The 13416-nt window shown below is 43.6% G+C and overlaps 1 protein-coding gene across 1 annotated transcript in view; it reads left to right on the forward strand.

Annotated features, from left to right (window-relative positions):
• The window catches only part of ANKFY1 (ankyrin repeat and FYVE domain containing 1), a 32093-nt gene that overhangs the window by 14213 nt on the left and 4464 nt on the right, over nucleotides 1-13416 (forward strand). Inside the window, exons 8-24 of the mRNA XM_063402417.1 lie at nucleotides 448-652; nucleotides 1379-1447; nucleotides 2189-2388; nucleotides 2812-2909; nucleotides 3290-3515; nucleotides 4438-4536; nucleotides 4907-5060; nucleotides 5967-6135; nucleotides 7298-7416; nucleotides 7754-7910; nucleotides 8852-9052; nucleotides 10285-10461; nucleotides 10846-10993; nucleotides 11258-11348; nucleotides 11676-11800; nucleotides 12015-12161; nucleotides 12629-12719. Coding sequence (XP_063258487.1) covers nucleotides 448-652; nucleotides 1379-1447; nucleotides 2189-2388; nucleotides 2812-2909; nucleotides 3290-3515; nucleotides 4438-4536; nucleotides 4907-5060; nucleotides 5967-6135; nucleotides 7298-7416; nucleotides 7754-7910; nucleotides 8852-9052; nucleotides 10285-10461; nucleotides 10846-10993; nucleotides 11258-11348; nucleotides 11676-11800; nucleotides 12015-12161; nucleotides 12629-12719 — 2476 coding nt within the window. The remainder of the gene's footprint in view (nucleotides 1-447; nucleotides 653-1378; nucleotides 1448-2188; nucleotides 2389-2811; nucleotides 2910-3289; nucleotides 3516-4437; nucleotides 4537-4906; nucleotides 5061-5966; nucleotides 6136-7297; nucleotides 7417-7753; nucleotides 7911-8851; nucleotides 9053-10284; nucleotides 10462-10845; nucleotides 10994-11257; nucleotides 11349-11675; nucleotides 11801-12014; nucleotides 12162-12628; nucleotides 12720-13416) is intronic.

A 13416-nucleotide genomic window follows, 5' to 3' on the forward strand; every position in this document is an offset into this window, starting at 1 on the left:
GCTGTTAGTTTATGTAGTAAGACTCAACAGACTGACTTGAACTGGAAACTTGATTAGTTTGGAATAGTACCTTTGGTTGAAAAAATACTTGTGTTTTTTACTATGGTTTACTATCACCATTTTTCCAATGTTTTATTAAAGCAACAATGGATTTATCTTGATAGAGGACTGAATAAAGTTGGTATCTATAACAATAAGCTGGTGTGAGAACTTGAGTCACAGGTAACCTGTGGTGAAAACACTTTTCCAAGGGCTTGTTGTGAACTATTTCAATCCTGACTTTGCAGTGAAGCATTGTTGAAGTTGCCTGTTGCTGGGCCATTCTAGGAGCAGATACTTGTGTTGGAATGAATGCATGGTATGGAATGAAGTCATCTGTATCCATTTGGAGTATAAAACATACAGGCTACATAGATTCATTAATAATCTTGTTTTGTTTCACAAAAGGAGATAAATTTGCTGCAAACTTCCTCATTAAGAACGGTGCCCGTGTGAATGCTGCCACCCTGGGGGAGCAGGAGACTCCTCTGCACCTTGTGGCCTCCTACAGCCCCAAGAAGCACTCGCCAGACGTGATGGCAGAGATGGCCCAGATCACACAGGCCCTCCTGCAGGCAGGGGCCAACCCAAACATGCAGGACAGCAAGGGCAGGTAAGTGCTGGGGGAAGGACAGTGCCACCAGTGTAACACAGTGCTGTGGTGAACACAGCCAACCTCCTAAGAACCTGTTCAGGTCTCTCAGCAAAGTGCAGCTGATACTGGAAGTAGGAATTCATTTACACAGTTTGAGACTTGTTGGTAGCACTCAAAGTAGAAAGTTGTGCAGGCTGAATGGTGCCCTGTCATGGCCAATTAAATGTAGCCCAGCTACAGAAAGCTGGGGTGAGTTGATAGTGTTAGAACACATGGCACACAGTTAAATTGCCTTTAATGAGTCACTGAATGGTAAAAACTAACTAAGATGACAAATAGTATACCTGAAGCTGTCAGGGAAACTGAAATGTTCTCAAAAAGTGCCAGTTTCTGCAGTGTGGTTACCTGAAGTGTAGGGCCTGTGAGCTTTTTCACAGGTTATTGGGCTGGCAAGCAAGTTCATAAAATAATATAGAAGACTTGGAATATATCAGCTGCACAGTTTTGATAGGTGAAGCTATTGTGCTTCTTCCTTTAAAATTACTTCTTACATTAATGATTTCCTTACCACCAAATTAATTGGAGTCACATTCACCAAAAGTTTAGATTTCTCTTTCTTTTAAGAAGTGTTTGTGCCCTTCTAAAGTTAAGCCCACAGTTCTCTAGGGGCACGTTGGTGACTGGGGCCAGGGTGTGAAATGTCTCGCTCATTCCTGCTGTAACTGTTCTTTGCTGCAATTACAGGACCCCGTTACACGTGTCCATTGTGGTCAGGAATGAGCCCGTGTTCAGTCAGCTCCTGCAGTGCAAGCAGTAAGTCTCACTGAATGTAAAACACACCGAGGTTACCTTCTGCAGTGAAGATGTGAAAACTGGTTTAACACCTCTTTTGTGCCTCTTTGCCTTATAATAAGAATAGTAATAACTTGGGATGCAAAAGTGTAAAGGCTTTGCATAAGTGAAGATGCTAAAACCATATCAGAAGCCATGTAAGTTTTTGCCCTACTGTAAAGAAGCAGCAACTTCATCTCTGTTTTTCAAAGAGGCTGAAATCATTCTAGAGGTGAAGCACTGTAGGAAGCTTGATTTGTAGTGGAGCTAAAAGGAGTAATAACACTCTTGAAATATCTCAATATAGTCTCGAGTTCAACTTGAGTTCTGCTTAGAGGTGACTTCTTGGGGTGGTGAAGCAGAAGAAGCAGCAATTCATTTGACTCAGTTTCATTGCAGCTGAATTTGCAGTTCTTGCACATGGCTTACTCAAGGGGATTTGCCTCTTTGTTACACTTAGGGGGAGCCCAAATCTACCAGGGATTCTGCACTTCCCTAGGAGCAATGAGCTTGAATGCAGTAGTCACTAAAAGGCGCTGTGCTTGTTTCAGAGCATTCACAAGTTGTCTGAAGTAGCTGGAGCTGCACTAGGCTTCTTGGCAAACAAAAGTTCTCAGAGAGGTATTGAGCTCTAGTGCAGCTGTTCAAACACTTGGAACTTCAGCTGTGTTGGAAAACCACTTTTTAAGGTATAAATTGGGGGACACTGTCTCTTATTTTCAGACTGGACTTGGAGCTGAAGGATCATGAAGGAAGCACAGCTCTGTGGCTCGCAGTGCAGTATATCACTGTGTCATCTGACCAGTCTGTGAACCCTTTTGAGGATGCCCCTGTTGTGAATGGAACCTCATTTGATGAGAACAGCTTTGCAGCAAGGTTGATCCAGCGAGGCAGCAACACAGATGCTCCAGACACAGTAACAGGTAAACCAGAGGTTTGTATTTCATTGTAGGCAGAAGGCTTTTGTGTTAATTGCTTAATGCTGACTGCACTTGGAGGAGCTGCATGAGGTTTCAGCAGCATTTGCTCCTTAATAAATGCTAGGTGGTAGTTGCATTACCCAGAGCTGATGCACGGACAAGTTGAAATGGATTTGCAGGAAGTGACAGAAAATCTGGACTCATTGCCAGGTTCTAATATCCTCATTACAATTTCAAGATGTGTGATCACTAAATGGAAGTGCATGTGAGAGTCCAGTGTTGGAAGGGAGCTACCAGTAACCCTAGCACCAAGGGTTTTCCTTGTTGACTGTGAAGTGTAATGTTGTAAGGTAGTGGGGAAGGTGTTAGCACACTTGTTAGTATCAAAGCGTGGTTGGAATAACAGTGTTCATGGTTTTTCTTTAGGAAACTGCCTGCTTCAGAGAGCAGCTGGCGCAGGAAATGAGGCAGCTTCTCTCTTCCTAGCAACTCATGGAGCAAAAGTCAACCACCAAAACAAATGGGTAAAAGCAGAAACTTAGTCTGAAAGTTTCTTTTACTTCTCTTCAGAAATAAGGTAGCAGAGATCTCTTGTAGCTAAACCATAGCTTAAAGCAAGTTGGAGCACTCTGTGAACCTTTGCATATTTTCAGGTGTTTACCAGTGACCACTTGCATTCTTGTGGCACTTGCAGAATCGCCAGTTGTTAATGTGCTTTTAGCACTTACTGCAGTGCCTGGTGTAATAAAATCCTTAGTGAAAGCTAACTCATGTAGTTTGGAGCTCCTAAGGAGTTTCAGCTACTAGGAGTGAAATCTTCACACCAGCTCTTGTAGTTTTAATAGTTTAAAAGCTGCTTCTCTTCATGTCTCAAGCTGCTAACCCAGCACTCTGTTTATTAAAGGGAGAAACCCCACTGCACACAGCCTGCAGGCATGGCCTGGCAAACCTGACAGCAGAACTGCTGCAGCAAGGAGCCAATCCCAACATCCAGACAGCAGAAGCTGTGCCTGGGCAGAAGGATGCATCTGCTCCTCCATCAGCAGAGAACATTCATCTGCAAACTCCCCTTCACATGGCCATTGCTTACAACCACCCAGACGTGGTGTCAGTCATCCTGGAACAGAAAGGTGAGTGTGTCCACACTGTGGAGGCTGCAGTGAATTGCTGTGTCAGGATGGCATCCAAACTGCTTTGACAAACTACTTAAGAAAGCATGTCTTCCTGTAAACAATGTTTAGCTATAGCAATTAATAAGAGGGGCTAAATAATCTTAAATCATCTCCTTGTTAAAACAAGAAAATGATTTTGTCTGTGTTTGTAAATTCTCCACTGTGGATAATGCACTTGAACAGTTAGTCTTGGGTCCTATTCCACCTGTACAACTGGGATCACTTCAAAGCATTTGCTTCAGGTGAATGCTCGAATCAGTTTTGGATAAAGGCATCTTTCTGTGGTGAGAACTCTGCCTCCCTCAGCTCCTCAGTAAGAGGACTTCATACAGAGCAGTGGTGGTATTACAGTAGAGTTGAGACTTGAGTGCTCAAATACCAGCAGAGGAGTTCATTAAATGCTGCTAGTCAGCTTCTTTCCAGCAGCAGGAAGGGAATTTGACAGCTGAAGCAGGGCCAATTTTGTCTCCTACCATAAGTGGGATTTAGAAGGAAGTAGGTGAACTGGGGTAAATATTGTCCATGCCAGGGAATGGAGAAGGAGGGATGCTGCCACATATTGTGGAGCCTCCACTATTCATTCTCAGAGTTCTGTATGTGCCACTCTATTTGGAATTGCAGCTAGAAAGGAACAGGTTAAGCCTCTTAGCTAGAAAATAATTTTTTTCTTAGTATATGTGTTAAGACTGGACAGTAGTGGCAATGTGGTCTGAATCCTAGGCAGTGTCACAGCAGGGAAGCTGAAGGTGCTTTGCTCAGATCTTACAAACTGACTGCTAAAGGAGCAGCCTGCTACAAAATGTGACATTGCTGCCACAGCTTTCACAGTGTGACTGCAGGTCAGGTACAAGAATGCCTAATTCCTTATCCTTTCTTGTAGCTAATGCTCTTCATGCTACCAACAACTTGCAAATTATTCCTGACTTTAGTCTGAAGGACTCGAGAGACCAGACTGTGCTGGGATTGGCTCTTTGGACAGGTATGTGCCTTCAGGATGAGAATTCACAATGAAAGGGAAGCTATGATGTGAGCAAGATTTTCTTAAAGATAAAACAGCTGGTGTGTGTTCATGTTCTGGCTTGTGCTGCTGGGGAGGAGTTGTCAAGGAGAGCTTTAGATGGTTCCTCATATTTTAAAATTAGTGTTCACATATGACATAGTGAAAGATTTCTAGTCCTGCAGCTTCTGCCCAGAACTGTACTTGCAGTTCAGTGGAATTCTTCCTCTGTGAACTCCCTGGTAGTTTTCATACCAGATCTGTGTATTGTCTGTGCACATTAACTCTGTTCTATCAGTGTGTCTGTTTTATAGCACTGAAGGTAAAATACTAACGAGCTTGAACTGTTCAGGCATGCACACAATCGCAGCTCAGCTGCTTGGATCTGGGGCGTCCATCAATGACACCATGTCAGACGGACAGACACTCCTGCACATGGCAATCCAGAGACAGGACAGCAAGAGTGCCCTCTTCCTGCTGGAGCATCAGGCAGATATAAATGTCAGGTAACATCCTAACTGATACAACCCCCACCTGATTTTGTAGCTGAAGCAGGTGGTGATTGCCTTTGTGTAATGGCTTGAGATTTGTTTCAGGTCATGATTTACACAGTTACATGTTTGGCACTGTTTCATGGTGCTAGTTATGGCTGAGGGGTTACATGTGTTAACTTGGACTTTTGTATAGCTCCATTGGTCAGCACCTCCTCTTGAGGCTGCAGAAGGAGGTGCCACTTAATTCTAGGTAAAACAGCATCCTCTGCAGCAGACTGAGACAGGCCTAGAGGCATTGAACTTCTATTGTCTCCTCCATTTGCCAGCTTGTTAGAAATGCGTGTTTGCTACCATATAAAATAATTAGATATGGATCCAGCAACAGGAGTCTGATAAACTGGCCTCCTCAGCATCTCCTAGACAACTTACATTAGACTTCACAGAACATTTGTCTGCTTACATGAGTGACAGGCTGTCTGTTCAATTTGGCAAGCTGTACTGTGATGAATGTCACGGGTACAAACTGCCTAATGCTGCTGTTCTAACTTCAACTTTTTAACAGTTGGTGTTTGACTGTTGCTTGAAGTGTTGCCACGTTGGAGACAAAGCTGTTGCTACTGTGGCAGCAGGCTGGCTCAGAAGGAACTCTGCTCAAATAATGGCTGCACTGAAGGAATTGAATGGCTCTGAGCTAAGAACACTAACTTGTTTTTCCAACTTTAGAAATCAATCCCTTGGTAAAAGTGAAGGTGGGCAGGAAGGTAGATTACAGAGCTGTGATGAAATATGTGGTGTGTTTGTGGTGGTCTTACCACAGCAAAAGTGCATACGAGAGGAGTTAATTCCTGGCTTTGCCAATGAGGTGCTGTTGCTGATCTTCATAATGCATCTGTAACCCTTGGAATGTCCCTGCTGCAGGACCCAGGATGGAGAGACAGCGCTCCAGCTGGCCATCCAGAACCAGCTCCCGCTGGTGGTGGATGCCATTTGCACCAGGGGAGCAGACATGTCTGTGCCCGACGAGAAGGGAAACCCTCCCTTGTGGCTCGCCTTGGAAAAAAACCTGGAGGATATTGCATCAACTCTGGTAGGACTGGCAGCTGGCTTCGGTCTCACTTTTGTTCATCTTGCTGGCAACAAAAGGCTGCATCAGCAAAAACAAACTCAGTGCACAAAGAGAACAGACTAGTCCAGTATTACGTATTTCTGGAGGTATTTTCTTCACCAGAAATTCCTCTTTACTGCAGGAATCTTATAAATACTGTAGTCTGCATAACCAAATATCTTGCAGGCACTTTAATAAAAATATATATTCTATATATATTCTGCTGGATTCTTGATCTGGAAGGAGAAAGGATCTGCTTAGATCAGTCTGTAGCATACACGCCTTGTGTAATGATCAGCTTTCTGAATAAAACTCATTTTATGCTTTAGTGTATGTGCTGCTTTTTATTGCATCATAAAATTGAACCAAGAAGGCCTTTAAAGGCTCCTATTTACTTTAAAGACTGTTTACTTTCAGGCATGGGTGATACAGCAGGAGATTTCCTAGGAGGCACAAGTAGACCTCCTTGTTCTTTTTCATAAGGAAGTTACTTGAAAGCTTTTTCCAGTTGTCTGCTAGACACAACTATTTAAAAACTCTGCCAGTGACCTGAGAAATATGTCTTGTAACTGTTCTTGAGCGTGCTGGTATTGGATAAGAACGTTTATGAGTCAACACTCTTAACTACTCATGTTTAAACCTTGTCAATAGTTTGTAAAGTGGAGTAGAACAAGTCTTAAGTGCCACATTGTTCATGTATGTAGTTCTCCAGCTGAAGAATACAAATATTAGCAATACAATTCCCAGAAAAAAACTCTCTCTGTTTAGCTGAATGTCTAAGAAAGCAGGTAAATGGGCCAGACCTTCAAAGGCAACATCTGCTGATGCTGCTTGATTTACTGTAGGTGCTTGTCATTGCTGAAAGTGAGGTAACTTGTACAACCTGCTTTAGATCTATCAAAGTATATGGACAATATTAGAATTGTTAAAAAATACCAGCTAATTAAGGATTTCATAGTAAACCAATAAAGAATTGGTCTGGAAGACTTTAAAACAGCTTGCTGAAATTCAGTGAGTGTACAAGAATAGACAAGGCATCTCAAGCTTTACCCCTAGGGGATAATGTTCCAGCAGCGTTAGTCAGGGACTGTAGCAGGAGCCTGTTGAACAAACCTTCACTGTGTCACTGGGCTTCTCCTTCCAGGTTAGGCACGGCTGTGATGCAACGTGCTGGGGCTCAGGACCAAGTGGCTGCTCCCAAACCCTTCTCCACAGAGCTATTGATGAGAACAGTGAACAGATTGCTTGCTTCCTTATCCGCAGGTCAGACCCCTTCCCAAACACAAACCTCCTAACATGCATGGAGGGGTGTCCCTGGCACAAATTAACTGAATGCTGGCTTAAATCAGTAACAACTATGTGTTTCCTTAGGCTTTTGCTGGGTGGGTGACACTCTGACCAATCCTAAAGACACATTCTGTTATTTATAACAGCATCATGTTCTTGATGGCAAGAGTCAAACCAAAACCAGGCACTTGTGCTTTGGTGGAATGTGTCAGCAGTTGCTGGATCAGCTCTTGTAATCTTTTCTGTGACCTTTTTTGAAGCAGTTTAAACATGGATTAACCATAATCAATTGACTGCACTGTGTTTGTTTTAGTGGGTGTGATGTGAATAGTCCCAGAAAGCCCGGCCCGAATGGAGAAGGTGAAGAGGAAGCCCACGATGGACAGACCCCCCTACACTTGGCAGCCTGCTGGGGGCTAGAGGAGGTGATCCAGTGCCTTCTGGAGTTTGGTGCCAATGTCAATGCTCAGGTATGTGGACAAATCAGGCAGTTTTTTAAAGTAGATTCTTTGCCTCCAACGTACTGAAAACAAACTTTCCTCTTCCTGTATTTTGCCTGATAAGAGAAAAGAAAATCTTGCTCTTAGAGCTGAGCCAGTGCAATGACTGGATGCAGCTCTGCTTTCTCTCCTGTTCCTTTTTACCTTGTGCTTATCTGCCCATATGGTGGTTAATTCAGGAAGCTATGCTGAAGGAAAATGACACAGAAAACTTACTGCAATGTTAGTTACTTTCTCATGTAGCACTGGGATTCAGTGTCTTCTGTCCCTAGTGTGAATTAAGGGCAGGAGCATGGCTGCAATTAATCATTAAATCAGCTACAGTGTAAAACTCCAGAGTACTCTACTTTGTTAGTATGTTTGGGAAATGTCTTCTGTTACTGAGTAAACTGGGGTGATGTAAGTATGAGTTACACTTCATTTTTGATTACACAGTAATCCTTAAACAGAAGCTTTATAAATAACAACAAAAGAAATGAGTGGGTAACGTTTTTAGGTCCTGATGCTGTTGCAAGTGACATTAAAACAAATCACAAAACACAGTCACAAAGCTGCCCTAGCTGTAAACTGCTGCTTGATACAAACAAATGTTTAAACACCTCAGCTGGCTTTGCTATGAAATTTGAATGCTAATCTCTGCCCCCAAAATGACTGACGAAATGGGAGATGTTTTGGTGAGCTATTTAAGAGGCTGTATAGCACAGGATTGAGGTCAGCCTGTTGGGAGAAACAAATCTCAGTTTGCTTTCCTTACACTGTGGGTTTGAGCTTGCAGCTGTTTGGTGTCGCTGCTGAAGGGAGCTGGGTGGGTCACAGGACTAAACCACCAAGTTTCCCTGACCCTTCAGAATTAGGGAAGGATTTATGTACTACTGAGTCTGTATGGAACAAACTTCCTGGTTTCCTTCTAGGATGCAGAAGGAAGAACTCCAATCCATGTTGCCATTAGCAACCAACATAATGTTATCATTCAGCTGATGATTTCACACCCAGAGATTAAGCTGAACGTACGGGACAGGCAAGGAATGACTCCCTTTGCTTGTGCTATGACGTATAAAAACAACAAAGCAGCTGAAGCAATTCTGAAGAGGGAACCAGGAGCTGCAGAACAGGTAAGCTGGGAGTGTTCAAAGCATGCTGGTTTTGTTACTGCACTAGTTTGTGGTAACAGCTGTTCCACAAGCCAGTTCTGTTTTAGCCTTTTGGGCCTTACATGCAGTCCATTTGCCAGATGCCAATTCTCTTAAACAGGATTTGTTAGGAAACTGGAGGTGTGTATGTGATATGTGTGAATAAGAACATTAAGGGTTGGTGTCTTGTCATATCTTCTTATCAATACTAAACTGAGAAACAGGCATATGAGTGTATAAGGAGAAAATTCTCACTCTGCTCCTGTCTTGTGCTGGACTACTACAGAAATCATCTATTACCCAGTTTTCCTAAAGCTATCCAAAACAGAAAACCTGATCTAAAATAACTGAATAATAAATGCTATGCTGCCCCGCTGAACTACAAAACCTCCAACTGTATCTTCAGGCTTCTGTTGTGACACTTCAGGCAGCTGTTCAGGAGATTCTTCCTATCCTGTGTAAGTTTAATTACTAGTAAAATCCTAGAGTCCTTAGTGAGCTCTTGTAATATACCTAAAACATGGTTACAAATACAGCCAGTTTAAATATGCTTTAACATGAGCTGAAAGGCAGAGTTGAACATGTGCTAGATATTAAGCCAAAAAATGAATTCTCAGGTTGCCCAGAGCAGCTGTGGCTGCCCCATCCCTGGAAGTGTTCCAGGCCGGGTTGGATGGGGCTTGGAGCACCCTGGGATAGTGGAAAGTGTCCCTGCCTGTGGCAGGGGTGGACTGGATCACCTTGGAAGGTCCCAAACCATTCTGTGGTTCTGTGGATACACTTTACATCAGTGTGGCAGGATTCCCTGCTGCTTCCCTCTCCTGGATTAATTGCCAGATAGACTCAAGCTTGTTTCATTTAACTGAGTTTTTCATTAGCTGCTGCTCAGTACTTAACCACAACAGCTGTTAACCTTTTGTCTGTCTGACAGTACTCTCCAGTGTGTGGTCAAGAAATGAAAGGTTATAAAATGGAAATAAAGTAGTGTGAGGCAGGCTGGACCGAGCAGTTGTAGCAGGTAATTTCTCAGGTTGTATCAGGTTGTTTGATAGTCACTTCTATCAGATAAGTCTCTAATGTCAGCCAGTGAAAGGAACAAGATTCTGCAGTTTAAGCAGAGGGAGCAAGCACCTCTTAGTGAAAACACGTCCTACTACATAAACCCCCTTTCTCTAGAGGAATAGTGAATTAATTCCAGGTTCCCTTTGTGCCAGGTTGACAACAAGGGCCGGAATTTCCTGCACGTGGCGGTGCAGGGCTCGGACATCGAGAGCGTGCTGTTCCTCATCAGCGTGCAGGCCAACATCAACTCGCGCGTGCAGGACGCCTCCAAGCTGACCCCGCTGCACCTGGCCGTGCAGGCCGGCTCCGAGATCATCGTGCGCAACCTGGTGAGCGCTGGGCACCCCCTGCCCCCTGCACAGAGCCTGCACAGAGGAGACACAGCAGAGCTCCCTCAGCCTGTGCTGTTGGCTGAGCACGTGGGGTTTGCAGCAGTCACTGGGTGCTGTGGTTCAGTGTAAAGATTTTTCCTTGCCTTTGTGCATGTCTGAACACTAACACAAGTTGTAGCAGCTCAGTAATGATGCCATTTTATACACTCTGGAGGCATACGAGTATCTCTGTACAGTAGAGTCTTGTGTGCTTTATGCACAGAAATAAACTGAAATAGCTACTGAATATATAATAAACTAAAATAGCTAAATAAACTAAAATTCAGGGCTGAAATAGCCCTGAAACCATCTTTGAACATATTCCTTCTTGCATCCTGCCAGCTGCTTGCAGGTGCCCAGGTGAATGAGCTGACCAAGCACCGTCAGACTGCTCTGCACTTAGCAGCCCAGCAGGACCTGCCCACCATCTGTTCAGTCCTTCTGGAGAACGGAGTCGACTTCGCAGCTGTAGATGAAAATGGAAATAATGGTAAACTTCGAGTTGCACAAGTAAATGCAGAACACTTCAGTAGGTCTGGTAATGATGCCTCCTAGTGGTGGAGAGCTCACTGTGAATGGGCTTGCACTGGGAAGGGGAAAGAATGAAAGTGCAGGAACTCAAAGCAGATGGAAGGAGTTGTTTGAGAAGGAGGGTTGGGAAAGTGCAGGGAGGGTGTTTCATTTAGTTATTAGGCTGTAATATTGCTGATACTCTGAGTCTTGAACCTTCTTTTTCATTTTTTTTTCTGTTCAGCTCTGCATCTGGCAGTGATGCACGGCCGTCTGAACAATATCCGAGTCCTCCTCACTGAGTGCAATGTAGATGCAGAAGCCTTTAATATCAGGTAATGATTTATAGTCTTAACAGACTAAAAGAACCACTTTGTATTTTAAAATAAGTGCTGATATGCTGCCAAATATATATTTTTTTCTTGTATTATATTATTTATACACAAATTTGGAAGTGTGCAGATGATGCTGTGTCTAAATTCTGTGCAAATTATATGTATACACCAAGGAAGGAAGGTTAGGTAGGGAGTTGTGTATGACATACTGAGTTACTGAGTTGCAGCATTGTTCAAGTCTGAACCAAACTTGAGAGCAAGGAGAATTGGATGAGTAATTGCAGTAGCAAGCAGACTTTGATCAGGATAACAAACTCTTTTCCCCAGAGGCCAGTCACCAATGCATATTTTGGGACAATATGGGAAGGATAATGCAGCAGCCATCTGTGACCTCTTCTTGGAGTGTATGCCAGAATACCCTCTAGACAAACCTGATGCTGAAGGAAACACAGGTAGGTGAGACTCAACAACTGTTAAACTTGAAACTCTCTCGAGTTGTATTCCTGGTATGTCACTTTTAAAACTGGAATAATTGGCAATAGTATGTTAAATACAGTAGGAGGCACACAATGCATGGAAACTTAAAAACTAAAGATCCTGTCTGGACTGAATGTCACACAATCTACCACTCTGCTAGCAAGGAACTGTCTGGCTTTTATTTTTCAGTGCTCCTCTTGGCTTACATGAAGGGAAATGCCAACCTGTGTCGTGCAATAGTGAGGGCTGGGGCTCGCCTGGGGGTTAACAATAACCAAGGAGTCAATATCTTCAACTACCAAGTTGCTACAAAACAGCTTCTCTTTAGATTGCTGGGTAAGTACCAATTTCTGGCTTATGCTTCCAGGATACTTCAGAGGAAAGGACTCTGGACATTTGACTTAGATGACAGTAATTCCAGAGAGGCAGAACTTGTGAATTTTGTACTACTGTCAGTGCAGGGTAGAAATACAAGTTTTTCTGGTGATTAACTGAAAAGTTGTGCAATGCAGACTGTTAGATACTGCTTTTTCTGGAAGGATAGACATGGAAACTCTTGGCTGGTTGTGTAGTGCAGTGTAGCTTAAAGCACAGACACTGCTTTTTAACTGGTGCTGTACAGTTGCTGTGGACAATGTGATGGAGAGCAAGTTTAGATTATCTACAAATGAGACTCCAGTTCCTGCAAGAGTAGTTAAATCCATTACACTGAATGCAGCCTAGAACTGGAAAAAGCCTTCAGGTTTAGTGTACTCAGGAGGTGTCTGAGCCCATTTTGCCTTCACATTTTTACCTCTTAACAGATATGCTGACAAAAGAACCTCCCTGGTGTGATGGCTCCAACTGCTATGAATGTGCTGCCAAATTCGGAGTCACGACAAGAAAACATCACTGGTAATATGAACCACCTTGCTGTGCTTACAGGGATGGATTCCTCCCCAAATGGAGCTGGGCTTGTTCCTTCTAGTAGTTCAGGAAACCTCCATGATAACAGAGGTGTATAACCACCAATCCAGCTGAAACTTTCCATCCTGCCTTAGATCAGACACTTGTAGCCTGACTGAAATCATGTTTTAAGCAGTTGTGCATTTGATATTCAGATTGGTTGTAAATGAGAAATCATGTCCAAGTTCCAATAGTGAAACAGGATTTAAATACCCAGTTGTCAGAGAAGGAGTGTGAGGCACTTCACTCCACAGAGGACAATGATATATTTTATTAAGACAGTGAGTTAACAGAAGCTTCATGGTAAATATGGCAGTGGTTTACCAGGACTTGGTGGCAAAGGTGCACTTGGTTATTTCCTGCATAGGGGATGTGGTCAGGGAGAGCCTCCTGTGGGGGCATGAGGCTCAGAGAGGGCAGCCACGGGGGCTGTGGCTTACACAGGGAACAGGAGGGAGCACACTGCCACCACAGGGTTAGGATGACCTGCTCCAAAAGAGGTGGCAGATCTGGGCAGGTGTTGACAGCTCAGGTTTGGGATCCTGTTTGTGGTGTGGAAATGGCTGAAGATGAACACGAGCTGCTCTTGTGTAGATAGGAGTTGCCTTTTTTAAATAGTCTGAACTTGTACAAAACATGCTGGGTT

The sequence above is a fragment of the Prinia subflava genome, chromosome 8 (assembly GCF_021018805.1).
Source record: "Prinia subflava isolate CZ2003 ecotype Zambia chromosome 8, Cam_Psub_1.2, whole genome shotgun sequence".
NCBI lineage: Eukaryota > Metazoa > Chordata > Aves > Passeriformes > Cisticolidae > Prinia > Prinia subflava.